This window comes from Mastigoproctus giganteus, chromosome 3, assembly GCF_048544385.1.
Source record: "Mastigoproctus giganteus isolate SK-2022 chromosome 3, ASM4854438v1, whole genome shotgun sequence".
NCBI classification, from domain to species: domain Eukaryota; kingdom Metazoa; phylum Arthropoda; class Arachnida; order Uropygi; family Thelyphonidae; genus Mastigoproctus; species Mastigoproctus giganteus.
This window is the reverse complement of record NC_143577.1, coordinates 8,798,371-8,826,148: the sequence shown is the minus strand read 5'-3', so window position 1 is coordinate 8,826,148 and position 27,778 is coordinate 8,798,371. Positions and strand designations below refer to the sequence as shown.

The window sequence follows — 27,778 nt, the reverse complement described above, 5'->3', positions numbered from 1 at the left end:
TTTCTTTTTGACTTCCCGGAATGCCCTTCGACAGTATGTTGTCCTTTCTGAATGGGTGAAGCCCGTAAGGCAAGACAATAAAATAAATAAAACACATCTCAATAAAGGTTTTTTAAACATAATTGTCATAAGTCACTTGTTCCTCCCCTCACTGAGTTTTCATGTTTTTGCTTCAATTAGGTAATTTTAATCGAAGCCAAGTTACCTAGCTCATAGCTCTTTATAATCATGGCAACTTATATTCTCATTCTTTTATGTTTAAATTCTCTTATGTTTTAATAATAATTAATATTATTAAAATATACAAGTAATTAAGATTATAAAACGGTACTTTCTTCTTGAACCAACCTGAATCTGATTGAAGTTGTTTCAAGTTTGAACACTTTATTTACCACACATTATTTATACTCGATTTATAATTCTTGCCCGGTTTGGTTACTAAAAAACTCGATCTGGTCTTTTGGTTCGTAATTTTACCAACAGAAATTTTGCATCCTTTTCATCTAAATTAATTTGATTTTTATTATTCCTTATTTCAGATGGTCTTGCTAGATAATTGTAATCTTTTTCAAAGTTTTATAGATAGCCATTGGACCTTTAACTGTAGTTTCAGTTTTGTCATCAAGCCCCATAAAAAAAGAAAATTGATAAAATATCACCAGGCTTTGTGCAACTGAAAGTTATCTGATATTATAATTCTTCGCATTAAAAATATTCCGGGCACGTAAAGGAAACAGGATTTAATATAGTTAGGAAATAATCTTCATGGAGACAGGTTTATTAAGGTTGTTTTTGTTACTGAATTTAAATTGAACTGAATTACTTATGACGTCACACGAAATGTCAGTCTTAGCGCAGACACGTGGTATTATGAGAGCATGTAGCGCTTCGTTGATTTTAAAAACAACCGAAGAGCAGCAATGGCGACTGCGCCATGTATACTTACAGCTAACTGCTTAAATCCTTCATATTTATTTCTACTTATTTCATTTCTTCATGTCACATACGCAGCGGATTCGCTATATAATTCATCCGATCCACTGTGGCAATTAGGTTATAATAATTTTAGTGAAATTGTTTTCAGTAAGAATAATGTTTGGTTGGTACAGTTTTATAATTTTTGGTGCGGGCATTGCATCCGATTTGCTCCTGTGTGGAAAGAGTTTGCTGAAGATATAAAAAGTGAGTAAGACGATAAAGATTATTTTCACAGTCCATTAAAAAAATTAACAAATTAAAAATATTTTTAGAAGCACTTCGGAGCTTTCTTCCTTTTTCAATTAAACTATTACAGATGGCAGTGTTGATTGTTTTCAATGCAGACGACAGTAAACCGGTCATGTGATACTATTTTAGAAATATTTGGAGTGTGTCCAAATTTAATGGGGTTTTCGTAATGGGGGTGTAATAGTGTTTAAAGGGGATAGGCAGTTTCGCTTAACACTTTTACTCTTTTCGTTCCAGTAACTTTACGTGTTGATAGTTAATACAGTGACATATCAGTTGGACAACACTTTGACAGTTCATATTGGCAACTAAGTTATAAATAACTGTTCAAGTAATTTAAGTACTTCCCAAAAACTAGTTTGTTCCTTACTACCTTTGCATACTTTTCAATTAGCACCGACTCCAAGCCTTTGTTTTACCTTTTATTTTTTTAATAAATGTGCAGAGGCAAAAACTTCCGTCTGGACGGGCCTCAAACCCCGGTCTCTTCCCCACTGTATGTGTACAGACTACAAATTGTATCCCCATCCTAACTGGGAGCGCCTGTTTTAACCCCCAGGGGCTCACATCTGGTGAATATGGGCTTGGCACGCCCAGGATCCTGAGCTGGATATCAAAAAAAAAAAAAAAAATTTTTTTTTTTTTTTTTTTTTTTTGTGCAGCAAAGGCATCGGCTTGCTCACACCATATGTCTAATATGATAATATATATTAACGTTAAATTTATTTTATTATAATGAAATGCATTAAATTGCATTTTACAACCAAATTATATTGCTAAAAACCGGATTGGTTGGAATTAAAAAAAAAAATTAAAGCTCATATTGGTATTAATAGTGGCAAATGGTGCAAGGAAGCAAGTTATACAGTTAGTCAAAAAAAAAAAAAAAACTATCCAAACCATTTGTCAATCTTTTCTTGAATTTATTCAAACTACCCATTTCCACAGTACCAGATCAAAGTTGTTCCAATAGTCAATTAATCTGGCTGAAAAAAATATGCTGAAATCAAATTTTTGCAAAGCCATACTTTTTTTTCAATTTATGTCCCCCTATGCGTGTGTCGTCCAAAAAAGTAAGGATTCCATGAGCATTCATTTTACTGAACCCATTTAACTTTTGACAGATTCCATTTTTAAATTTTTTTTTTTTTTTTTAATTTTTTTAAATTTGTCAATGAAATCAAATCTTCCTATGTAGTTTTGCCCACCAGTGTTCTCTAACTGGTTATACAGTAGTTTTTGTTTTAATATTCTATGAATTATGAGAATTTTTTGTGTGACATTTAACAGATGCCCACTGAAGAAAAGCATGTATCTTTCTTCTAGGCAATTTCCTTTCCCTGATGAAATGCCAGTGATTGGTGTCACTGGTTTTGCTGTAGAGCTTTGATTTATTTTGATTTGAACAGCTGACAAAAAATAGATGTTTATGTTGTGTCTGCCAGACACCACACGAGAACCTGAGTTTCAATATGGGGATCAGCGACCTTAAATTCTGAAAAATACAATATAAACTTTCTATATTATTATTGGTTTCTTTTGTTTATTTTAATTTGATATTTTTTAAGTGCGTTTAGGAAATCACAATTAATAGGTCACAGTTTTCATGTCAGTAAAAAAAAAAAAAAAAAAAAGCTAAAAATTAATTATTTTATAATTAAAACAATGGGGTATCATACAGATGATGTGCAAACATTTTTTGCTAAATTGATAATAGTGCAATTTTATTGAAAAAGTGAGTAGTTTGAATAAATTTAAGGAACAGATTATTAGAGGGGATGGACAGATGTCTTTTTTTTTTTTTTATTAGCTGATTCTGTAAAAGCTTGTTTACTGCATCATTTGCCATTAATAATACTAAGTTCCAATAATCTCGGCATAAGGGTCACTTCAAAGTCGCTGTGTCTGGATGCAAGGATTAATTCTGCTACACTTTCCCTTATTTTCCAGAAGAAATTTTTTGTTCCTTCCTTGTCAAAAAATTTTTCTTGAATATATTACACTCATGAATGTTTTACCATGTTCTTGCAATAAAGCTAGTTAAGAAAAAAAAATTAACAAAAAAAAATAATTACTCCGTGAAGCAGCTGTAACTCTGATTTCAAAATGCAATGCCTAAACACATAATAGAAACAGTAGACTGCTTTTACTGTTATCTTTAGAAAGCTGCTGTGAAACAAGGCAGTTGGTAATAATATAATTTGCTGCAATATTAGTCTGTTTGATTGTTACATATGGATTTTTTAGTGTTTTGCCACTGCAGAAGCATCTGTTATTTCATCAGAATCAGTTTTATTGAATCCTTTTTCTCTATGTTTTTTTAGCAATTTAAAATTACTTGGTTGATTTTTGGATCACTGAGGTTCATAGATATCTCAAATTTAATTTTTATAAACATTAAACATAAAAAGTAATTTATTAATTTACTTTCTAAGTTGAAATTGCTAATGGAATTTGCAAAACAATTTGTTCAAAAATTATACTTTTTGTGATGCAACAAAGTTCTACTTTGGTCATCAAACTGCAATTCAGAGGTGTTTTGCTCCTAGCAACTGTTCTCATTGCACAGTTCTTTCCACTTCCAAGTTTCATATTTCCTGCGTCGACTGCATCATGATGTTGTTTTAAAGTAATCCAGATCTCTCTCTCTCTCTCTCTCTCTCTCTCAGCTGCTCATTTTTGGCATGAATGCCTGCTAAATTGAAACTGTGATTAGCATCATCATTCAGTAGAAATTCTGTCAGTTTATGTGATTCCACATGCTGTTTTGGCAATGTGCAGAATTCTTTGACCTTCACTGCCCTTGTTTAAAAAGTGATATCAACAAAATGAGCTGAGAAATTGCTTATGGTGAGAAAAATCAGTGTCCTCAAAAAATTTTTGTTTTTGTGCACTGTGGCCCAAGCATTGATTTCTTACATTAGAAATTAACAGATCTATGACCTCATTTTGAATTTTAGGTCAAAGGTACATAGGGAAGTCTTTTCACATAATGGCAAGTGGTCCAAAAATGTAGACTTATTTTGACTTATACCAACTTTATCAAGGGACTGTTAGTCCCCTTTTAGTAAAGCTGGTACAGGTCAAGCAAACATTGAATTAAGCAGTACATGCTCAGTCCAATTTTTTTTTTTTTTTTTTCCCCTTATACCTTTATCTTCTGTTTCTACCTTCCTGTGGAGGGGTGGTTACTGACTGCCCAGATGTACAACTGAAAAACTCTTTTCTGAACATATCATAAATGTTGTTTTATTACTGAAATGCAGAGATTTGCCAGAGCAGTAAATTGCCAGAGCAGTAAAAAAATTTACAGTATTTCCAGGTGGATGACTTGTCTTCAATATGGCCATAGACTGATACTTTCTTGATTAGATCATAGAATGACTAATTTATTTTCAAAATGCTAGATAATGCAAAAGAGGTCACTGAAAATAATTAGTTTTGCATAGATTTAAAAATGAATATATTATATTAATAATAAAATTATCTGTTAAACTTTTTCCACTTGCCCCCCCATTGCCCTTCCCCCGCTCATTTTTATCCCCATTTTTTTTTGTTTAATTCTCTTGCTCTCTAAAAGCACGCTGGCCACATAGCAGTAACAAACATTACCTTTCAAGGTGAAAAACATATCTTCTCTTCAGTTTCCTGTAATAAATAATTGTGAATTCTATAAATTGGGTAATGTCTACATTTTTGGCTTTAGCATAACCCCAAATGTACCCATCCTACATGTATCAAAGTTATGCCATTTTTCTCAGTACCTGCATTGGTTAAATGCAAATTTCAAATTGAAGGTGTGAAAACAACAATTATTAATGTGCAAACCTTAAATGCAGTGCAAATTTTTAATGTTTTTCTGAAGATATAGTTTTATACTTTAAATCGAGATAAACATCAGATAGGGTGTGTTGCTTTTTATTTTGTTCAAAATTGCATACTTAAAGAGTAAAGGACGAAAAAATAAATAAGTGAAAGCAAGTCATCCATGTCATCTATACCTTAAATTTATTTTGATGTCAAATAAACTGAAATAGAATGCTGCTTGCTCCTGTGTATTTTTATATCATGAAATTAAATAAATCATTGGGATTAACAAAAAAAACCAAGTATATATTATAAATTTCTGTTATGCTAAATTTGAAAAGGAGGGCTCAATTAAGCCAGTCATTGTGGGTGTTATCCATCAAGAATTAAACTTCGTGCACATTTTGTACACTACAATAAATAATTTTAATAAATGAGCATCATGTTACAAATCCTTTACTAGCCAATCTGTAATCCTTGTTCTGACTCAAATGCTTGTGGGCAAGAACCTGGTAAGGGGTTTGTAATATGATGCTTGTTTATTAAAATTATTTATCACGATGTACAAACCCGTGTGAATAGTTTATTTCTTGATCTTCATGCTTTATCAGTTATAAATGAAGTTAGGTCCAGCTCTCTGAAAAGTAATCAACTCTTTGTAATCAACTTGCATATAATCGGTTGTTTTTATTATGACTCTTGATTATGTCCATTACTAGGGAGCGCTGGCTAAATCATGTTCAGGAGCCAGTGCATCATGAATAGGGAAAAAATAAGTTTGTTGCTTAGTGAAATTAACAGAACAAACTTATTTGCAAAAAGAACTAAACTCCCAACATATACTCCTAATTCATTTACAAATTATACATAGTCTCAGTTCTGATCTCATTATTTCCATTTACAGTCTGTGAAGCCCTCTTACTTTTTTCTGAGACAATATCAGTTACAGAATGCCTGAATTGCCACTTATCTTTTTTTTTTTTTTTTTTTGTCAAAATTCTCTTTATAATTCCTTTCACAGCAAAGGTGATCAAGTCACCTCTTTTTAATCTTCTTTTGGTTTAAATCTCTTCATCCTATTCTGCAAAATTAAATTGCCTTTATTGTTCTCCTTACTCTACAAATTACTTAGAGCTCCTTTGATTTTCTTTTTGAAACTTGACATTCTCTGATGTAACTTTCTTAACTATAAAGTAATGTTCTGTGTTGATTTTAAAGCTCACAGCTCCATCTGGCTTCCATCTTGTAGTTTGAGTTTTATGGGTCCACTGGTAGACATTCTGTGGCTTTTGTTATTAATAATGACCTTGTACGTTTTTTTTTTTTTTTTTTCATTTACTTCAACAGATAATCTTACTAAAATGCTTTTTTTTTCTTCTCCCCAACCACCCTTAAAAGTGCATAATTCATTTTAGTTGTCCTTTGAGGTACTATCTTACATTACAACTTGGTGATGGTTTTCTTCTCTAACAAAACCTTAGTCCCATTTGGTCATTTGGCAAATGCAAAACAGGATGACTGGCATGTTTTCTGTTTCTCATTTCCTTGGCTGACTGTAGTTTTAAATCTAATTATAATATTTTCTGAGATTGTGTCAGAGAAATTATTCTCGTAGGTATGAAATTTATTAATTGTCATTCCACACTAAACTCTCATCCTTTATATAAACATTGGTTTTCCAGTAAATGGATTAAGGCCATTGAAGATAAAGGTATAGCATATTTCAGTTGTGCAACTTGAATCCATATTTCCAGCTTCATTTTCTGCCTACATTCAAGATTGCAAATTGTAAGCAAGTTATTAATAAATACAGACTTCATTTTGAAAATATTAAGAATGGGAAACTTGTTTCTTTCCCTCAAATGATATTTGAATTGCTTGGTCATTTTGCTAAAATTATTGGCCAGAACTTCTGTCCATACATACTTTCATCTGAAGGTAAAGTTAAATTATTAGCATCTTACAAGTATATTTCTTCTTAACTCAAGTATTGGTGAACTTGGTAAATATCCTCCCACCATATCACACACACACATGCCGACCGTGCTAGCCGGGTGGGTAAAGTGCCTGCCTGGCAACCCAAAGGTCGCGGGTTCGAATCCTGCCTCGGGCTTGGATCAAAGTACTACAAAAACCTTGTGAGGTGCATTATGGCCACAGAAGCTGATGCGCCAACAACTACCAAAAAAAAACACACACACATACTAGTCAATATCATCTTGGTTTTTCTGACAGAAAGACATTAAAGGAATCCTGAATAATTTTGATGACAAGAAGTCTCCACATCCTGATGACATTGCTACAATTTTCCCTAAAACTTGTGCTTCTGAGTTAACTCTTATTTTGAGTCACTTTTTGACACTCTTATTGTACTGTTGTTTTTAATTTTCCACAATTTTGATTACAGTACATAGTTGAATACTGTTATAGTGTGGCCTGGCACTTATGCTCCCATTCTTTTTGGATTTTTGCGTTTCCAGCTGTGTATTATTATACCTTTAGGCATTTCTTCAAAAATAAGGTGCAGTGCTGTTATGTTTCTTTTGGTAAGAAACATAGGAGAAAACTCCTTGAAATTACTTCTTGAAAACTCTTGAGATTAAATTAAATATAATAGTGCTCAGAAACTGGCTAGTCTAAAACTGGCCGTCTTCCAGCCAGGGAAGAATTTAAAAACTGAATTTAAGACCATTGTAGTTGCCTTTCCAAAAGAAAATCTTTTCTCTTTATCCTTGACATTAGTTATTTACAGTATGTAATAAATCCCGCAATACATACCTCACATTTTGTTTTACCAGTACTTATGTCAACTTGTCAATTGTGTTGTACAGGTGTACCGCCTTATGGTCTGGTTTTAACTAGCATATCTCCTCCCCCCCATCCTTTCTCTACGCTTACTTTCTATATTAAAGTTCCATCCCCTATGTCAAAGTGGCACAGTGTCTGATATCCCTGTATTATCTGCATTTGATGACTTAACCAGTTCTTAAAATTAATAAAATTTATTTATTATGCTTCTAGCATAAGCAAGCATGTGCATTTTGTTTATGCTCTTAGTAACCCTAATGCGGCCTATGTAATTGCTTGCCCCCCATAAGGATCCACCTCCCAGTAAGTCTTGTAATCCACACACTTTGCTTTCCAGGCTTCTGCATGTCTGAATAGAAGCATTACAAGGACCAGTTTATCCTCTATTTGTGGCTGCCATTAAATTGCCATTTAGAGTGAGTATCTCTTTCAAACGGCCTCTGTAGCCGAGTGGTCAGGAGTGGGAGTGCAGTAGCACACACACTCTTTGAGTAGACCGGGGTTCAAGCCCCTGACTGCTGAATATGGTCGATCTGCCAACCCGCACTGGACCAGCGTGGCAGATTATGGTCCATTTCCCTCAGCATGAGTTGTTGAGGAGGCTTCCATCCTGCAGTGGGTTGATAATGGCTGCACTTTACTTTACTTTTTATCTCTTTCAAACAAGCAATTTTTTTCTGACCCATCTAACAGTACTTTAGTATTAGAAGATGTTCCCTGGAACACTTCTGTTTAAATATCCCATTCCTGTAAAAATAATTTAAATATATCTTGCTCCTGTAAAAACAATCTCTCCTGTTAATGAGTTATGGATGACATGGTGAAACTAACAGGTGTTCTGTCCATTTATGCACATACCCAAGGATTAAATAGATTAATATGAAACAAAAGAATTTCTGGTTTACCATTATTATTTATGCAAGAAACCAAGCATTTGCTCTTAAAACAGTTTGCACTTACATGACTGTCTTAAGGAAATTAAAGTAAGCAGAAAAGTAATAGGCAGCTCAAGGTTGGTCATTAGGCTTGCCTATTCCATATTAACACTGGAGTTAGTGAGAAAAGGGGAGCCTAGTGAGTGACCTTATTCCTTCTTACTATAGCGGTTAGTTTAATGGCATACTACTTCCAACATAATATTCACATAAAGTTCAGTAATGCTGTTAAAGCCATTAATTTCAGCAATAACTTTGCTTTCAGGAAAGGACTAAATTTTAATTCAAATTGAAACACTATAGTTTGAAAAGCCATTACAAATTATGAAAATTGTCATCAGCAGAGATAAGGAGGTGATTATCCCATTATATAACGAATGGTCAATGGCAAATGAGGTCTCCAGACCTGTATGTACTGCATACAGGCCTGGTGGCTTCATTTTAGGAAGGATGTAGAACTACTGGAACAAGCACAGAGAAGGACAATGAGATTGGAAGTGGAACAAAAGGGTTCTCTTACTAAGAAATGCTTCAGTTCTGCAAATCGCAGCATCTGGGGAACTAGGCATCTGTGAGGCGATTTGATTGAGTTGTTTAAGGCTGTGAATGGCTATAAGTTTGCTTTCTTGCATAATTTGCATACTGCTTATGCTAATCAGTATGCTGGAGGAAACATTGTTTTTTGTTTTTTTTTTAATAATTACAGATTGGAAAGAAGTTGTTGATCTAGCAGTTGTGAACTGTGCTGAACCTGACAATGTTAAATTTTGCAGGGATTATGGAGTTGAGGGCTATCCAACAGTAAAGGTAAGTGATGTATACAAGTTCTGTTATAATTCCTTTTTGACAAATGATTTCACCACTGTCTTGTAATTCCTTTTTAACAAAATTTTTGCTGTCATGGATTCCGTTATTATTAGTATTTTGTCAGTTTCATTTGAATGAAATAGTTTTGACCAGAAATTCTCTACAACAAATTATTTTCAAAGACTACCTATGCATAAAATGTATTGATGTACAATGAAAAAAAAAAAAAGAAGTGAAAATTATGAATGACTGTGTCTCATATTGTAAATAATACAGACATGGATATAGAGCAGTTGTTCCCAAACTACTGAGATCTACAGATTCCTTAAAAAAATCAAAAAAGTTTGCAGACCCTTATATATATATATGCATATGTTTTTCTATGTGTTTTCTGGGTGGGTAAAGTGCCTGCCTGGCAACCCAAAGGTCACGGGTTCGAATCCTGCCTCGGGCTTGGATCAGAGTAGTGCAAAAACCTTGGGAGGTGCATTATGGCCACAGAAGCCAATGTGCCAACAACTAACAAAAAAAAAAAAAAAAAAAAAGGTTTTTCTCTCTCTCTCTCTCTCTCTCTCTCTCTCTCTCTCTCTCTCTCTCTGTGTGTGTGTGTGTGAACACTGGGTTTTCTGAAAAGAAAATTCAAGGTTTTATATTTAAGACAACTCAAATTTATTCTTATTTTTACATAAATGTATAATAATAACTTTATTTATCATCAATTTGCTATACATAGAAGAAATAATTCGACCAGTTGTAGTTTTGTAGAACTGGTCAAGTTATTCGTAGTTTTGTTAAGTAACCTCCTGGAACTGGTCCATGGACCCCCGTTTAGGAAATGCTGATATAGAGGATCCTCTTGGGTAAAAAATGCTCAAACTGAAGAAACCATATGAATGGACTATAACAAAAATATTATTTAAAGTAATTGAAATAATTTTTTAAAGTAATTTCACTATAGACGTTCCCATAGTTTGCTTGTTCAAGGGGAAAAAATTGGAAATGTAATTCAACTTGCATTTTGATACAAAAATGTCTTGAAAATGTGGCTGGCTCTCCAAAAATGATTAGGTGATTGAGATCCGGAGACTTATTAATTGAAATGACTGAATATAGACACACTGAGAGACTGTTAAAAGTATCTACCTTTGGAATTCCCACGAAGGTTACCCCACATGCCACCTTAAACTCCTCTAAAGGGGTAATATCAGAGTGGGATCTTTTAAACGTATCAGAGGATGAACTTGTCCAGGAACTTGCCACTGTAGAATATCATCTCAATTGATCAACATTGACAGCTGTTTTTGCTTACAAATTTTGAATCTCAGGTCTTTTATTATATTTTGTCCTGTACATTCACAAATATTTGGCAATTCATCATGAATGAATTTTTCTTCTGGAATTTCATTCCAGAAGAAAAATTCATTCACTTCTTTATGGTCACTTCTTTCTGGACATTGATGATCTGTATTGCTGAAATTTGTTTTTATCATCTTTTTGTCTTCAACTTTTTAATAATCAATCAGAAACACTAATTAAATAGGCAGCCAGAATATCTCATTATGTGATTTATCTGGATCCTTTTCTTTTAATTTGCAGAGTATATTCCAGTACCTTAGCACTGCAGAACTTCTTAAAGGCTGGCCAGTCACATGCTTTCGAAAACCACTCAACTGAGTAGAACATGCCATACTGGAGGTGGAGAATGAAAAAGCCTTTGGGGTAATTGTGCAGTCAGATATGAATTTCTCTGAGCAGTGCAGACAGGCTGTCAGAGCAGGTCGTGGCATTTTGTCAATGATATATAGGAATTTTGCTAGCAGAGACAAGGTGATTATACTTTTGTACAGGGGCGGCTCATCCATAAGCACTGTGCCACCCCCAGTTATTTAAATCTAGATATACAGTGAACGGAGTTATGACTTTTTTTTCGAGAAGAACAGTTTAATGGAATGAAGATTATTTATTATTAACAGGACCCGCATATAGTATGCTCATCCTCTATTTTCAGTAATCATTTCAAGAATAAAAACATGAAATCGTTTCCAGCTTTGAAGTTTAATTAACCGTCGGCCTAACTGTGTGCCAGGCAGTGACACATTTTGCCTTCCAGTGAATATCTGGTAGTTGGTTGCCATTGGCAACCAGCATATTGGCAACTTGCCAATATACATTTTTTATAGGTGAAACGAATCAGTCACTGTAAAGCATGCAGTGCAGATTTCATCGTTGACCCTGATGGATGTGTAGCCACAATGTCAGTGTCTTTTTGTTATTCGCCCAATTCCCATTAAGTAACTAAATAATATCACAGTTAAGTCAATACTCAACATTCAACAGTCTAATTATGTGATTACAGTTTAATTGCAAATTGAGCTTGAACTTGGTAAGTTGAAGTTATATTATAAAGTGATGTGTAAGTAAAACATTATTTCTATGACATGCGATTTTGTGAAATTTGATTTGATCATGGCCTCCACACTTCCCCATGAAGTAAATTGCATGACAGTAAATAAACTTCAGCAACTTAGTTTTTCACAATTATCTCTCCAAGAAAAAAATGCAATTAAAAAAAAAAAAAAAGCCGTCCCACACCAAAGATTCAAATTTCTCAGCGGGGAATAAGTAATAATAAGAAATATATTCAGTTTTAAAACTGAATGGTACCATAGGAAAAGTTGGCTTTGTGATTATGAAGTTAAAAATGCATTGTTTTGTTTTCCATGTTTACTGTTCGGAGGTAACTTAACATGGACAAAAAGTGGCTTTACAAACATAAACAGAATGAAAGAAAAAACTCTAAAACATGAGAGTTCAAAGAAACATTGATAATGTGATTTCACTATCGCTTTTAGGAAGCGTAAATATTAAAGAACAGCTTAGTGAGGCCTACAGACTTTTGATCTGCAAACATAACAGAAAATTTACCAAGAATCATGATGTATTATCTAAAATAATAGACTGCATTAAATTTTGTGGACAGTTTGAAATTCCTTTACATGGACATGACGAAAAAGACTATTCTAAAAATCCAGGACTATTCGGAGGAATAATAAATTTCGCCTGTACAACAGATTCCAATTTAGAGAACATTTAGAAAGTAATGCAGCATTTAAATGCATTTCAAAAACTAGTCAGAATGATATTCTTGACTGTTTGCTGCAAATATGCCGGGAAGAAATAAAAATATAAATTAAAGAAGCTTCATTCGTAGCTGTCATGGCTGATGACCCAACAGATGTTTCAGAACATATACAAATAGTAATTGTTCTGAGATATGAACTGAATGGAGACATTTTTGGGGTTTTTTCACTCTGGAAAACCAAATGGCAGATGCAATATCGAAGTGCATTCTAGATTAGTTAGACATAATCCTTGAAGGAAATACTGAAAAACTGATTGCTCAGACATTTGATGGTGTAAGTGTGATGAAAGGCAAGAAAGGGGGAGTTCAGGCTAAAATAAAAGAAGTGTACAAAAATGCACATTTTATTCACCGCTGTGCACACCAACTGAATCTGATGATGAGAAATGCAGCAAGTAGTTCCCAAGATTCAAGAATATTCTTTTCGAACCTCATGTCGATACCAACATTTTTCTCGAGATAACCACAACGTCTCTCTGTTCTCAGAAAGTATATGGACAGCCGTGTTGCCCGACCTTCGCCTACAAGATGGAACTTCAATATACGCACCATGAATAGCGTTTATGAAAATTTTGAATCCTTAAAAAAGTGCATTGAGGAACTACAAGTGACAGCAAATGCAGATAAGGCGATTTCAGAAGAAACTGGAATTTTTCACATCTTGAGTAATGAAAAATTTGAGTTCTGGTTAGAACTTTTCCATCAGATAATGCCTCATGTGGAAGTTATTTATAATCAAATGCAATCTCGAGAAATTGAGGCAATTAAAATACATGAATAAATAGGAAACCTTAAGAATGCCATTCTAAAAATCAAGAATTCAATGTACCGTGAAAATCCTTCAAAAACACTCATGATTGAAGCGAAGGAAGTATGCGACTATATAAGTGTTGACATAGGTGAGAGATATTCTTTTACAAAGCAATTAATTGCTCTAAATTGTTTAACAAGGAGAACTTGGTTATATTTTGTAGGAAAATGCCCATGGAAGAGGTTTGTTTGTTATTTGGTTTTTAGGAGCATTAGCAACTAAGGCCACATTGCTTCGGGAAATGCGGTGGTCATTCCCTGAACTTTCTGCATCCTCCATATTTGGTGGTGACGGGCTCGAACCCCGGTCTAATCAAGAAGCATGTGCTATGCACTGCTGCTCCTTCCCACCTGGCTACAGAGGCGCCTATGGAAGAGGTACGGGAGGCTTCTGAGGCATACCCCATGATTGAAAGAGGAAAAACTTCTTACGGAATTACAAGTTTTCTATAGCAGACATGATCTACACAATTATTGCAAATTAACTGACTTGCTGAAGTTCTTGGTGAACTTAACAAAACTATAAAGTTCTTTTGACCATTCTGATGACTACTTCAGACCCCGAACACTGCCATTCAACATTAAAAAGATTAAAAACATTTTTAAGGAGCACTATGATTCAGGAAAGGCTAAATGCTCAAGAAATGCTTTCAATAGAGAAAAGCTTGGTCAACAGTGCACCAAACTTGAATGAAAAATTTATTAATCTATTTTTAACAAATAAAAATTGAAGAATGGATTTTGTTTTGAAATAAAAGTTCAAGTCTGTTAATGGTAAATGTCTAGTTAATGTTTTGTAGTATTTTTAACTTGCATATTATTATTACTGTGCATGTCTACGTGTCTTATAACCAAGGCAATTTAATGTAACTTTAAGATGCAGCACCCCCAAACATCTGAGTCACGAGCCACTACTGCTTTTGTATAAGGCAATGGTCAGGCCACACCTTGAGTACTGCGTACAGGTCTGGAGGCCTCATTAAATTTTGCAAGTTGCAGTGTCTGGAGACTAGGCACCTGCAAGGTGATCTGATTGAGCTGTACAAGGCCTTGAATGGTTTGAGCAGGCTCAATGCTGATGGGATACTTCCACTTGCTCAGATTAAGAACCTGAGGGGGCATAGATTCAATTGAGGAAAGACAATTGTAGAAGAATAATGTGTGGAAGTTTGTCTTTAGCCAGTGGGTAGTTGATTGCTGGAACAGACTTCAGTCTGTTGTTGCAGAAGATGAAAGCTTAAATAAATTTAAGGCTGAACTAGATGAACATTGGAGTGACTGGATGGGTGAAATGGGAAAGGGTTTTTTTTTTTTTTTTTTTTTTATAAGCTTGCTTTCTTGCATCATACATAAATACATTCATGCCCAGTACTTATAGCATATAATTAATTTTTGATTACACTTGTACTACAAATGAAATTTGGAATCAATATGTTAAACACTTTTAGTGGAATTATATGATTTGGAGCCATTATCAGTTCACTGCAGGATGGAAGCCTCCTTAACAATTCATGTTAAGGAAAATGGACCATAATGTGTTATGCTGGGCTGGTGCGGGTCAGGGGCTAGAACACTGGTCTACTCAAAGAGCATGTGCTACTTCACTCCTGCTCCTGACTACTCAGCTATGGAGGCCAGGCTACAGTCTCCGTAGCTGAATGGACAGGAGTGGGAGTGCAGTAGCACATGTTCTTTGAGTAGACTGGAGTTCTATCCCCTGACTACTAAATATGGTTGATCTGCCAACCTACACTGGACCAGCATGACAGATTATGGTCTATTTCCTTCAACATGAATTGCTGAGGAAGCTTCCATCCTCCAATGGATTGATAATGGCTGCAGTTTACTTTTTTATATTATTTTCAGATGTACACTTTCCTTCATGACTCTCCAAGGTCAGGTTTGCTACAAGTATAGTCATTTGTAGAATACATCAGGACAGCTTTGAATGTTTGTGAAAAACGTTTTTAGATATTATACTTGTGTTATTCATGAAATATTCACTCATTATATGTGAAAAATCAAGGCATATGTTAAGCCTAGTAAAATCTTCTTGTAGTTGTGTAAGATATGAAAAAAAGTTACTGAATTATGTAAATATCATAACAAAATAAAAATATTTAATAAAAAAATAAATTTAATGTAAATACACTTGCCAAGTGTGTAGTGTTAGTAATCAGGAATTTTAGTATAAATGAATCAAGACTGAAGTATAGTAGAGGCAGTTCCTTCTTTACGAGTTCCTGGGTTTACGGGTTATTTTTTTTTAAAGTATCAACAAAATCGAAAATATGAACATTAATTGCCCAAAGTGAATGTTAAACATTCATAAATACTGCATTTCAAACCACACGCATAGCTATACAATACAGTGTACCCCGCTTTACGTTATTAATCCATTCCAGAGACACCATCATATCGTGAAAATATCATAATGTGAACCCAATAACACATTGTTTTTTGGTCATTCGTTCCACGACCTCGGAAGTTGAAATTTTCGCTGTATAACTCTTTAAAAGGTCATTTTTATATTGTAAATTGTATTGGTTATCAATTCAAAACATTAAAAACATTATGATGCTTTGGTCCTTGAGGACGTCACAGACATTCTCTCAGATATGCCACACAAGCTGTACTGGTTACCTGGGAGTCTAAAACGCTGATGGAACTGATATTCGGGTGACACTCGAGTCAAGCAGACTAGAGTGTCACCCATGGAGCTTATACCCAGTAATTCTGGGTATAAGCTCCATCCACAAGCACATTGTGGGTGACTACCCGGGTATGAACCAACGTAAGCAGGGGTCGAGGTGTGGCGCCCACACCTCATGGAGGAATGCCACCCCTCTGTGTTACCAGGCAATACTAGGTGGTAGATGACTCTCATCAACCAGTGAAATACCACCACTTTGCTTATTGGAGGCACCCATGTTTAGTCTCCAGAGCTAAGTTCCGGTCAACCCTTCCCCATCTCTTCCATCATGCAGTATGATTGATGACTTTTAAGGTTATAATGAACATTGTGGCGAGATCAAATCTTCCTTACATTTCGAGGGTACAGCTCTAAAACGGTGTTTGCAGGCCGGCTGCTAGTTAGTACACCGGACCAAACCTATTGGTAACTCTTTAGGAGGCTTCTGGATCAGCTAGTGTATAATCTTGCTACTTCTACTCTGCTAGATGGTGACTGGAGGGAGTCCGAGTAGTGTGTATGCGGGGGGGGGGGCATTGTTGAGGCCACGTTATGTCAAGGATCTGGGTATATTCTTAGCATTAGCATTAGTAGAGGCATATGATGCAAGAAAGCAAGCTTATTCAGCATCAGCCAAAAAAAAAAAGAAAGCACAACCACTACTCCCATTTCATCCCTCCGTTCGTTCGTTCGAAATACCTGTCCAGCTGAGCCTTAAATTTGTTTAGGCTATCAACTTCGACAACAAGTGATGGAAGTCTATTCCACAAACCAACTGCCCGCTGGCTAAAGGCAAATTTCCGCACATCAATCCGACATCCGTCCTTCCTCAATTTGAATTTATGCCCTCTCAGGTGATTATTCTGAGCAAGAGGAAGAATCCTATCGGCATTGAGCATGCTCAAGCCATTTAAAGCCTTATACACCTCTATCCGATCTCCTCGCCGATGTCTAGTCTCCAGACTCTGTAATTTGCAAAACTTAAGCCTTTCTTCGTAAGAGCAACCCTTTGTTCCATTCACTAATCTTGTTGCCCTTCTCTGTACTTGTTCCAGCAGCTTTACATCCTTCTTGAAATGAGGCCTCCAGACCTGTATACAGTACTCAAGGTGTGGCCTGACCAATGCCTTATACAAGGGAATAATCACATCCCTATCCCTGCTAGAAAAATTCCTGTATATCATTGACAAGACACCATGAGCTACTCTTGCAGCTCGTCTGCACTGCTCAGAGAACTTCATATCTGCCTGCACAATTACCCCCAGGTCCTTTTCATTCTCTACCACTGTCAGCGTAGTACCACAGAGTTGATACATTGATCTGGGTTACTGTTTCCCATATGTAGTACTTTACATTTGTTAATGTTAAACTTCATTTTCCATTTCTCAGCCCATCTGCTCAACCTTTCCAGATCCTGTTGCAACAGCATAGCATCAGTAGTGTCCTTAACAACCCTGCCAACCTTTGTATCGTCTGCAAACTTGGACATTAAGCTTGATATACCATCATCAATATCATTTATAAATACAGAAAACAACAACAGACCCAACACTGAACCTTGAGGAACTCCACTAATAACATTAGTCCACGTTGAGCAGTGTCCATTGATTACCACTCTCTATCTTCTGCCACTCAACTATCCGTTTATCCGTAGCAGCAATTTGCCTCCAATGCCACACTCCTCCAATTTGTGCAGCAGTCTTCCATGCGCAACAGTATCAAAAGCCTTTCTAAGATCCAAATATATAATATCAAAGTTTTTCCCTGCATCCAGTTCTTTTGTGACTACATCATAGTATCCAATCAGATTGGTCAGATTGGATACTATGATGTACTTGGATACCAAGACCTGCCCTTAACAAAACCATGCTGTGTCTGAGCTATAACTGAATTCTTGTCTAGATGATCGTGCAGTGCTTCTTTAACCAGTGCCTCCATTAATTTTCCTGGAACCGAAGTTAAACTAACAGGTCTATAATTACTTATGTCAGCCTTTGATCCTCCTTTGTGAATTGGGGTTACATTTGCACATCTCCAGTCTATGGGTACCTCCCCTGAGTCCAAAGAAGCTCTCATAATTATGGCTAGGGGTTTGCTTACTTCCTTTGCTGCCTCCTTTAATATAACTGGATATATCCCATCCACCCCGGGTGCCTTTTTTATGTTTATCCTCAACAATTTCTCCTCCACTTTCCTCTCAGTTATTAGAAAATCATCTGGCTCACTGCCAATGTTTACTTCACCTATGACATTCCCCTCGCTAAATAACTCCTTATGTGTGAATGTAGATGCAAAATACTCGTTTAGATTGTTAGCCACCTGAGCAGGATCCTCAACTGTTGAACCATCAACATCCAGTGGACCAATCTGATTCATCCCCTTCCTTCTTGAGTTTAAATAGGTAAAGAACTCTTTTCTGTTTTTCTTTGCATCCTTTGCCAAGGATTTCTCATAATCTGCCTTTGCCTGCCTAATCTCCTTTGTGACTTGATTACAGACCAACTTATATCTATCATAGGCTTCCATATGACCCGTTAATTTGTATGTATCCCATGCAATTTTCTTCTCTGCCATATGTCTCATTAGTTCATCTGATAACCATTTAGGCCCAAACCTTGAACAATATTTCTTGGTTGGTATGTAAAGCCTGGTAGCTTCCAAGATTAGTTCCTTGAATGCTTCCCATTTTGAATTTGCTGTTGGTAACATCATCAGTTGATCCCACTGTATAGAATTTAAATACTGTCTCAGACCATCATAGTCGCCTTTACGAAAGCAAAAACCTTTCCCTTTACCTCTGATGGTAGTTACCTCCTTGAGTAAATCCCACTTCAGCACACTGTGATCACTGCCACCTAGTGGTTCCTTTACCTGCATATTCTTAATGCATGAAGAATCACTACTGATAATCAGATCAAGAGTATTACTCCCTCTAGTTGCCTCCCGAACATGCTGGTGTAGAAAACAATCATCCAATAAATCCACAAAAGCCTTGCTAGTGTGTGAGTGACCAACCCACAAATTCCAGTCAATATCTGGGAAATTAAAATCCCCCCATTATAAGACTCTCTGATTTAATGGCCCATTCTATTTCCCTGTACAGTATCTTATTATACTCATCAGAGTCATTAGGCCTATAGCACACTCCTACTCTCAATTTTTATTTTCCTATGCTTATGTCACACCAAACTGACTCGACACTGCCCTGTCCATCGATGTCGACTGGCTTCACTTCTTTGGATTTTATGTGTTGCTTAACTAATAGCATAACCCCTCCTCCCTTCCTATCCTTTCTGTAGACGTTGTACTCCCCAAATTCCAGTTCTGCATTCCTTATATCTGTGTGACACCACATCTCTGATATCCCAACAATATCTGCCTTTGATGTTTTGAGCAATACCTCAAATTCATCAAATTTATTTACTAAACTTCTAGTATTGGTGTACACGCAAGTATACATGCACCTGTTTCTATTCTTAGCTACCCTAAAACAACCCATGTGTTTACTTGTACCGCAATGACTTCCAGCAGTCTCTGAAATATCCTGCTTCTTGTTTTGCAGGCTTCTGTTCATTCCAATAGAAGCAGTGCAAGAATCTCCTTCACCTCTGCCAGTGGCTACTGTTAATCTATTAGTCTTTGTCTCCCCCCAATCTAGCAGTTTTCCGACCCACCTAACACTGCCTCGATAGCATCAGCAAATATTCTTGCACCCTTTCTATTTAAGTGTATCCCATCCCTGTAGAAGCAATCTCTCCTGTTAACAAGTACAGTCCAGACTGAAAAAAATTCTATCCCTTGAGCCTTGCACAATCTTTCCAGGGCCGAATTGATCGACAAGGCTCTCATCATATACTCCCTACTATGTGTACTATTCTTACTATGTGTATGCCATTTTCAAAAATTTCATTACTTCATACAGCATGTCCCCCCCCTCACTTTTTCTTACTATTGAATACACTATGAATCGTCAAACTAATAGAGTAAGCTTATATGTGAAAAGATCTAAACCTCCCAAACGCCTCCTAGTTCATTTCACAAATATACATGGTCTCAGTTCTAATCTCAACGAGGTCCATTTCCTCGTTGGGTCCATGAATAATACAAGAAAAAGTATATGGGGTTTGGCAGTCTGCCAAACCCCATATACTTTTTCTGACAGAATCTCAGTTATCGGTTGATTAAACCACTTCTCCTCTCAGGTGCCCAAATTATTCGCTGTATGATTCCTTTCGCCTCAAAGGTGGTACTTTTGCATATGTCCGTTCCGATATTCCCTGTCAGAGAATTGGTAATTTGGAATCTCCTCTCTTAGATCTTCTCTAGCTTAAAATCTCATCTCTCTACCTCATTCTGTCAAATTCATCTGCTGTCTCTACCGTTCTTCCAACTCCACTAATCACTTGGAGCTCTGACTTCCTCTCCTTACAACTTGACTTTCTCCAGTCCAACTTTCCTAACAGTGAGGTAATTTTCCTTGGTGATTTTAATGTTCACAACTCCAGCTAGCTTCCGTTTTCTAGTCACACCGAACCAGAAAACGCTGGTCGAGATGCTGAGGCTTTTGCAATTTCTAATGACCTTGCAGAGATTGTACATTTAACTACAAGAATACCAGACAATCCTAACCATACAGCCAACATGCATGATCTTTTTCTCACAAACAATCCTAAGTACACGGTCGAAGTGGTGGTCCTTTAGGTACTTCAAATCACAACTTGGTGATTGTCTCTTCTCCAATGCAGCCTCTATCTCATGGCTATTCCTAACCTTGTATTGTTTGGCATTACAAGAATACAAAAGGGATGACTTGCAAGATTTTTTTTTTCTTCTTTTCCTTGGTCGGACTACTGTTTCAAAACTTCTGATGTCAACGTTTGCTCTGATCGTGTCAGTGAAATTATTCTTGTAGGAATGGAATCCCTTATCCCATACTCCACTTTAAAATCTCGTCCTTTATCTAAACCTTGGTTTTCCAATAAATGTGCTAAGGTTGTTCAAGAGAAGAACGTTGCATTTCATAATTGGTTTATTTCCAATTCTTCAGTTTCATTTTCTGCCTACACCAAATCTCGCAACAATTGTAACGCTGTCATTAATCAGTCCAAACTAGAGTTTGAACAGGGTAAGAGTAGAAAACTTGCTTCTTGCCCTAATAGTAGCCGAGCATTCTGGTCTCTTGTCAAAGCTATTGGTCGCAACTGTTGCCCATCTCTGCTCCCACCTCTGTCCAAACCAGATGGTTCTGTTGTCACTTCAGCCAAGGATAAAGCTGACCTGTTAGCATCCCATTTTTCTTCCAACTCATGTATTATTGATCTTGGTAAAACACCTCCCACCATTCCCAACACGCTCCATTCAATGCCTCCTGTGATCTTCCGTCAAAAGGATGCCAGAAGGATTTTGACAAATCTCGATGCTAAGAAAGCTCCAGGTCCTGATGGTAGTTCTCCACTTTTCTCAAAACCTGTTCTCCATAACTTACTCCTGTTCTTTGCCGCCTTTTTTTTCACTTTCTTATTCCAAAGGTGTTTTTCCTTCTGCTTGGAAATTTGCTCATATCCAGCCAGTTCCTAAAAAGGGTGACAAATCCCTTCCACCCAATTATCATCTTATTGCAATTACTTCTACTCTTTCTAAAGTAATGGAGAAATCGATTAAGTGCCAACTCTTAAACTACCTACAAACCTTCCGTCTGATCAACAATTGCCAGTGTGGATTCCGTCAGTGTCGATCCACTGGTATTCTTGCTTATGTTACCCATTTATGGACAGATCCAGTGGAAACGTTTTGTGAAACACAAGCAGTTGCCCTTGACATCTCAAAGACTTTCAATAGTGTTTGGCATAAAGGTCTTATAAACGAGCTTCCATCTTATGGTTTGCCAACTTGTTTTTTGCAATTGGTTATCCAGTTTTCTCTCTGATCGCTCATTGAGGGTGAGGTTGATGGCTCTGTCTTCTAACTTCTCCCCTAATGCTGGTTTCCTTCAAGGTTCAGTTCTTTTCCCCACAGTTTTCCTCCTGTATATTAATGACCTTCTTCCATTGACTGGAAATCCTATCCATAGTTTTGCCGATGATTAGTATTAGTAACGGCTGCATGGTGCAAGAAAGCCTATGGCTTATGCTGCACCAGCCAAAAAAAAAAAAAAAAAAACCCGAACAAAACAATGATAAAAACAAAAAAAAATAAATCAATAAAATAAATAACTAAATAATAATAATTAATAAATAAAATAAAAAATAAATAAAAAGGAAATTAAACCTATCATCCTATGCGCTTCCCTTACCTGAAAGTACTATCCAGATCACCTTTGAATTTCCCCAAACTGTCGGCCTCTACCACCCATGAAGGCAACTTATTCCAGTAATTTACAACTCGCTGGCTAAAATAAAACTTCCTGCAGTCCAATCTAAACATTTCCCCCCCATAATTTGAATTTATGTCCCCTAGTTCTAGCATCATTTATAATCTTGAAAATTTTGTCCTTATTCATTTTACTGATGCCTCCCAGAGCCTTAAACACCTCAATCAAATCGCCTCTAAGGTGTCTAGTTTCCAAACTCTGCAACCCACATATTCGAAGTCTTTCTTCATAAGGACGCCCTTTTGCCGATCTCACCAGGCGAGTTACCCTTCTTTGCACTCTTTCAAGAAGCTCGATGTCTTTCTTTAGGTGCGGTCTCCATACTTGAACACGGTATTCCAAGTGTGGTCTAACATAAGCCTTATATAATGGGATTATCACGTCCCTATCTCTACTTGCAAAAGTTCGATAGATCATCGATAGGTCACCATGGGCCTTCCTTGCAACCTGTTTACAATGCTCAGAGAATTTCATGTCTGACTGTATCATAACACCCAAGTCCCTTTCCTCCAGTACTGGGTTTAGTTGAACTCCACCAAGTGAATAAGTTTTTTTTGGGATTACTGTTTCCCAGGTGTAATACCTTACACTTTGTTGGATTAAAGCACAGCTGCCATTTTTCTGACCATTCCTCAAGTCTATCTAGGTCTCTCTGAAGAAGCTCAGCTTGACAGTGATCATTAACTACTCTACCAATTTTAACATCATCTGCAAATTTAGACATCACGCCCTCTATCCCTTCATCAATGTCGTTTATGAAAATTAAAAACAACAGTGGTCCTAATACTGATCCTTGGGGAACCCCACTTCTTACATCAACCCAATCTGAGGAATAGCCATTTATCACAACCCTCTGCCTCCTGCCCTGAAGCCATCCTTCTATCCATCTAAGGATTTTCCCAGTGATTCCAACCTGTTCCAGCTTATAAAGCAACCGCTCATGTGGGACTGAGTCAAAAGCTTTGCTGAAATCTAAATAAACAATGTCGAAATTATTCCCTAAATCCAGCTCGTGAGTGACCCTTTCGAAATAGCGGACCAGATTTGTTAAAATGATTTTCCCCTTACAAAACCATGCTGAGTATCCGTGAGAATTTCAATTCGATCCAAATGATCCTGAATTCCACCCTTGATCATTGCCTCCATGATTTCCCCTACTACTGAAGTCAGACTGACAGGTCGATAATTTCCAACTTCACTTTTAGAGCTACCCTTATGTGTGGGAGATACATTTGCACTTTTCCAATCCAAGGGAATTTCCCCAGAGTCTAGTGATGCTCGCATAATTAGCCTCAATGGTTCAATGCACTCGCTTGCCGCCTCTCTTAAGATTATAGGGTATATTCCATCAACTCCAGGAGCCTTACTGGTCTGTAGGCTCGAAAGTTTTTTCATTAAATAATCTTGCGAAATTTCAATATCATTAATTACATATTTTTTAACTTTGCTCCCACAATTTCCCATTGCCACAAAACGTTTTTCATTTGTAAATATCAATGCAAAATAACTGTTGAGTTCATCTGCAACGGCAGCTGGTGTATTTATTACTATCCCTTTTCCTTTACGTAAAGATCCGATCTGGTTTGTCCTGCTCTTCTTGGCATTTATATATGTGAAGAATTCTTTATCCCCCCTCTTTGCTCTGTTTGCTAGTGATTTCTCATAAACTGCCTTTGCCTGTCGAACCTTTTTTGTGGCTCTATTACAGATCACCTTGTAGCTGTTATAGGCTTCAATACTTTTTATTGCTCTGTATCCTTTCCATGCCACCTTTTTCTGCTCAAGTAATGCGGTAACTTCACTATTCATCCAGCTTGGAACCCTTCTCGTGCAGTATTTGTTTAATGGTATATATGCATTCAAGGCATCTGTGATTAATGTTTTAAAAGCGTACCACAGTTCAAATGTATTCATTCTCTGCGCGATATCTACCCAGTTAGAGGCCATGTAGTACCTTAAGGCATCGTAATTTCCTTTTCTGAAATTAAAACCCATTCCTTTGCCTTTTACTTCTGCTACCTCTCTCGTCATCATCCACCGTAGAACTCCGTGATTACTTCCTGCTACTGGTTCCTCTACTGTCAGCCCTGTTATGTCATCTGATTCATGTGTGATGATGAGGTCTAGGATATTCTTTTCTCTAGTACTTTCCCTGACATGTTGATACAAATAACAGTCATCTAGTTGATTTAAAAATTGTTCCCCATGTCAAGTTTCCTTCCCATTTACTCCAATCAATTAGAGGCAAATTGAAATCACCCATAATAAGGCATTGACGCTTACTTGCCCATTCCATTTGCATGTAGAGGCTTTTGTCATAATCTTCACAATCACCTGGTCTGTAGATTATTCCTACTCGCATTATACCATTGTTTCCAACTATCTCACACCATACAGACTCTATACTAGCATGTGAAATGTCTGAATCCGGAAAAGCTATCGTCGCACTCAGGCTGCTTCTGATAAGAAGCATTACCCCACCACCCCTTCTATCTAACCTATCCTTCCTAAATACATTATACAAGCCGTACTGAAACTCATCATCCCCAATTTCTGGGTGGCACCACGTCTCTGTAAGCCCTATTATGTCCGCGTGATAGCACATTGCATTCCACTTTCCATTTTGAAAAAACTTGCCCTGCTCAATCAGCTTCAACTTCTCGAAAATGTGCTACCAATTCCTTAAATGCTGATCTCCAGGTAATTCTCTAGTGGGGCAAAGACAACTTAGTTGATTTCAATCCTTCTAAAACTCAGTCTTGTCTTATATCTTGCAAAAAGGATTCTTCTGCTCCTATACTTATCTTTGGTGATACTCCGATTTCTAGGCAAAATGATATATCTCTTTTGGGGATTACCCTGACTTTCAATCTCTCTTGGCACAAGCATATTACAAATATTGCATCCTCTCCATCTAAAAACTTGGTTTTCTCTTTTGCTCTCGGCGTTACTTTTCTTCCAAACAGAAACAGCTGTTCACTCGGTACAAATCGCAAATCCGCCCTACCATGGAATATTGTCGCCACATCTGGGGCGGTGCCCCCAAAACCTCTCTCAGTCTTCTAGATTCCATTCAGAAGAGGGCAGTTAAGTTAATTAATGACTCATCTGTAACAGAGTCTCTCCACTCTCTGTCTCATAGACTTACTGTTTATGCTGCATGCCTTTTCTGCAAATACTTCCACGGGCACTGTTCTTCTGAATTGGCTTCTATAATTCCCGCTCTCTCTCTATTTCAAAACAGTCTGAACACGTGCCGCCACCAGCCAACATCCATTTACTGTCCAACTTCAAACTCACAGAACCAAGTTTTCATATTCCTTGTTTATTTGTTCAACTGCCATTTTCTGGAACAACCTTCCTTCTTACGTATTTCCTGAAAATTACAGTCTACAGAAGTTCAAGTCTAATGTCAACAAATATCTTCTTTCGTCTTCTAAATCTTCAACCCAAGCATGGTACTAAGTACTATAGGTTCTAATACCTCTCATGTTTGGGGTTTTCAAAAAAAAAAAAAAAAAAAAATTAAAATGCACTGTCCTTTCCTCATTTCATATGTTCTGTTATAAGAACCAATTTTGTGAATGGCTTTGTGATATTTTTCTAAAGCACATTTCTGGAGGTCATGATCATAAAACGATAAAAATAATTTGTACTTTCCGGCTTATTGGGCTTTTCTGTTACTGCAAGCGATTATAAATGGATAGTAAACTTCATGCTGTTGCATTTCTTGGGTAGTTGGTTGGTGGAACAGACTTTCATCCCTTGTTGTGGAAGTTGATAGCCTAAATAAATTTAAGGCTCAGCTGGACAGGTATTTCGAACGAATGGAGGGGTGAAGTGGAAGGGGTTTTTTTTTTTTTGGCTGATGCTGCATAAGCTTGCTTTCTTGCATCATATGCTTCTGCTAATGCTAATTTGCAAAAATACCGATTGCTGGAATTGTATGTTTTTTATGTTATTATGGTGAAATTGTGTTTCTCATTTACTGACATCTTCCATCGTATAAAAAACATAAATAAATGTTCAGAATCTTCTCTTCATTACTTTTTTTTTTTAAGCTTCGTAAACTTACTCCGCGCAAATCGTGTTTGTTGCAATTTGTGCATTCTGTTAAAAAATGCTTATGCATGCTATTGAAATTTATAAAAAAGAGAAGATTATCTTATAAACAAATGCCTCTTGAAGCATTTCTGAAGAGGATAACTCCTTGTGCAACAAACCAACAAGTGCCGAGCCAATAATTAGTGATTGACGAGTGTGCATTTAGTCGATGATAATGAAGAATAAACATTCTTTAACGTTTGTAAGTTAAATAATTTCTTTATTATTATAATTTGCTTGATTTTACAGGCTGTATTTTCATTTCTTTGGATAAATCAATCATTGCTTAAACATAAACCAATTAGCTAACTAATTTCATTGTTGGGAACATAACCCCTATTTTTAACATTGTCTACGGGAAATAAATTCCCACTCTACGAGCGCATGATAGGAATGAATTAACTCGTAAAGTCAGGAACTACCTGTACATTCAAGAGGCAAATAAAATAAAGAGCTGGTTCAGCAAGTGCTTCAATAATAGTGCTTAACAAAAAGCACTGTTATTGAAGGCATTGCTTTTCAGTTGCCCTGACTCCATCTTGCCAAATAATGGAATAAGCATAGAGTTTGTGGTTGGAGGATCAGTCACAGAGGAAAGTTCATCTTAGTGGTTATTTTATTTGAGAAAAGGCTATGTATTCATCAAAAAGTAGTAATGACTGGTCATTTGATATGAAGGACTGGTCAGTTGCCCATGAAACTGCAAAAAACGTTTCTTGTTTAATAATATGCATTCATATTTAATAATAATATGCTTTCATAGGAAGTCAAATGTTTCTCTTTCTTCTGGTTTATTATTCAGTACATATAAAAGAAAGGAAGATTGCACATTAACTTATTGAATTATATATGGGGAAACTGCTTAGTGGGCTACTGGAGCAGCTCATATATTTGAGTAAGAGTGATGAGGCAGCAATAGTTAAATATTAGTTACTGCCATTTCTTTGTCAGAAGCTCTTCAATTGACAGAGCACTCACTGACAAAATATTTGAGTAGCTACTTTTATGATGGGGACCACTGAAGTTCAGATGATGATTTCAAGTTCTAATCTGTCCCTAAAAGGATGTCTGTAAAA

The 27,778-nt window shown here is 36.5% G+C and overlaps 1 protein-coding gene across 1 annotated transcript in view; it reads left to right on the top strand.

Annotated features, from left to right (window-relative positions):
- The first annotated feature begins 920 nt into the window (after positions 1-920).
- The window catches only part of LOC150087649 (sulfhydryl oxidase 1-like), a 92,933-nt gene continuing 66,075 nt past the window's right edge, over positions 921-27,778 (top strand). The window contains exons 1-2 of the mRNA XM_090369846.1: positions 921-1,182; positions 9,484-9,584. Of these exons, the coding sequence (XP_090225972.1) occupies positions 921-1,182; positions 9,484-9,584 (363 nt within the window). The remainder of the gene's footprint in view (positions 1,183-9,483; positions 9,585-27,778) is intronic.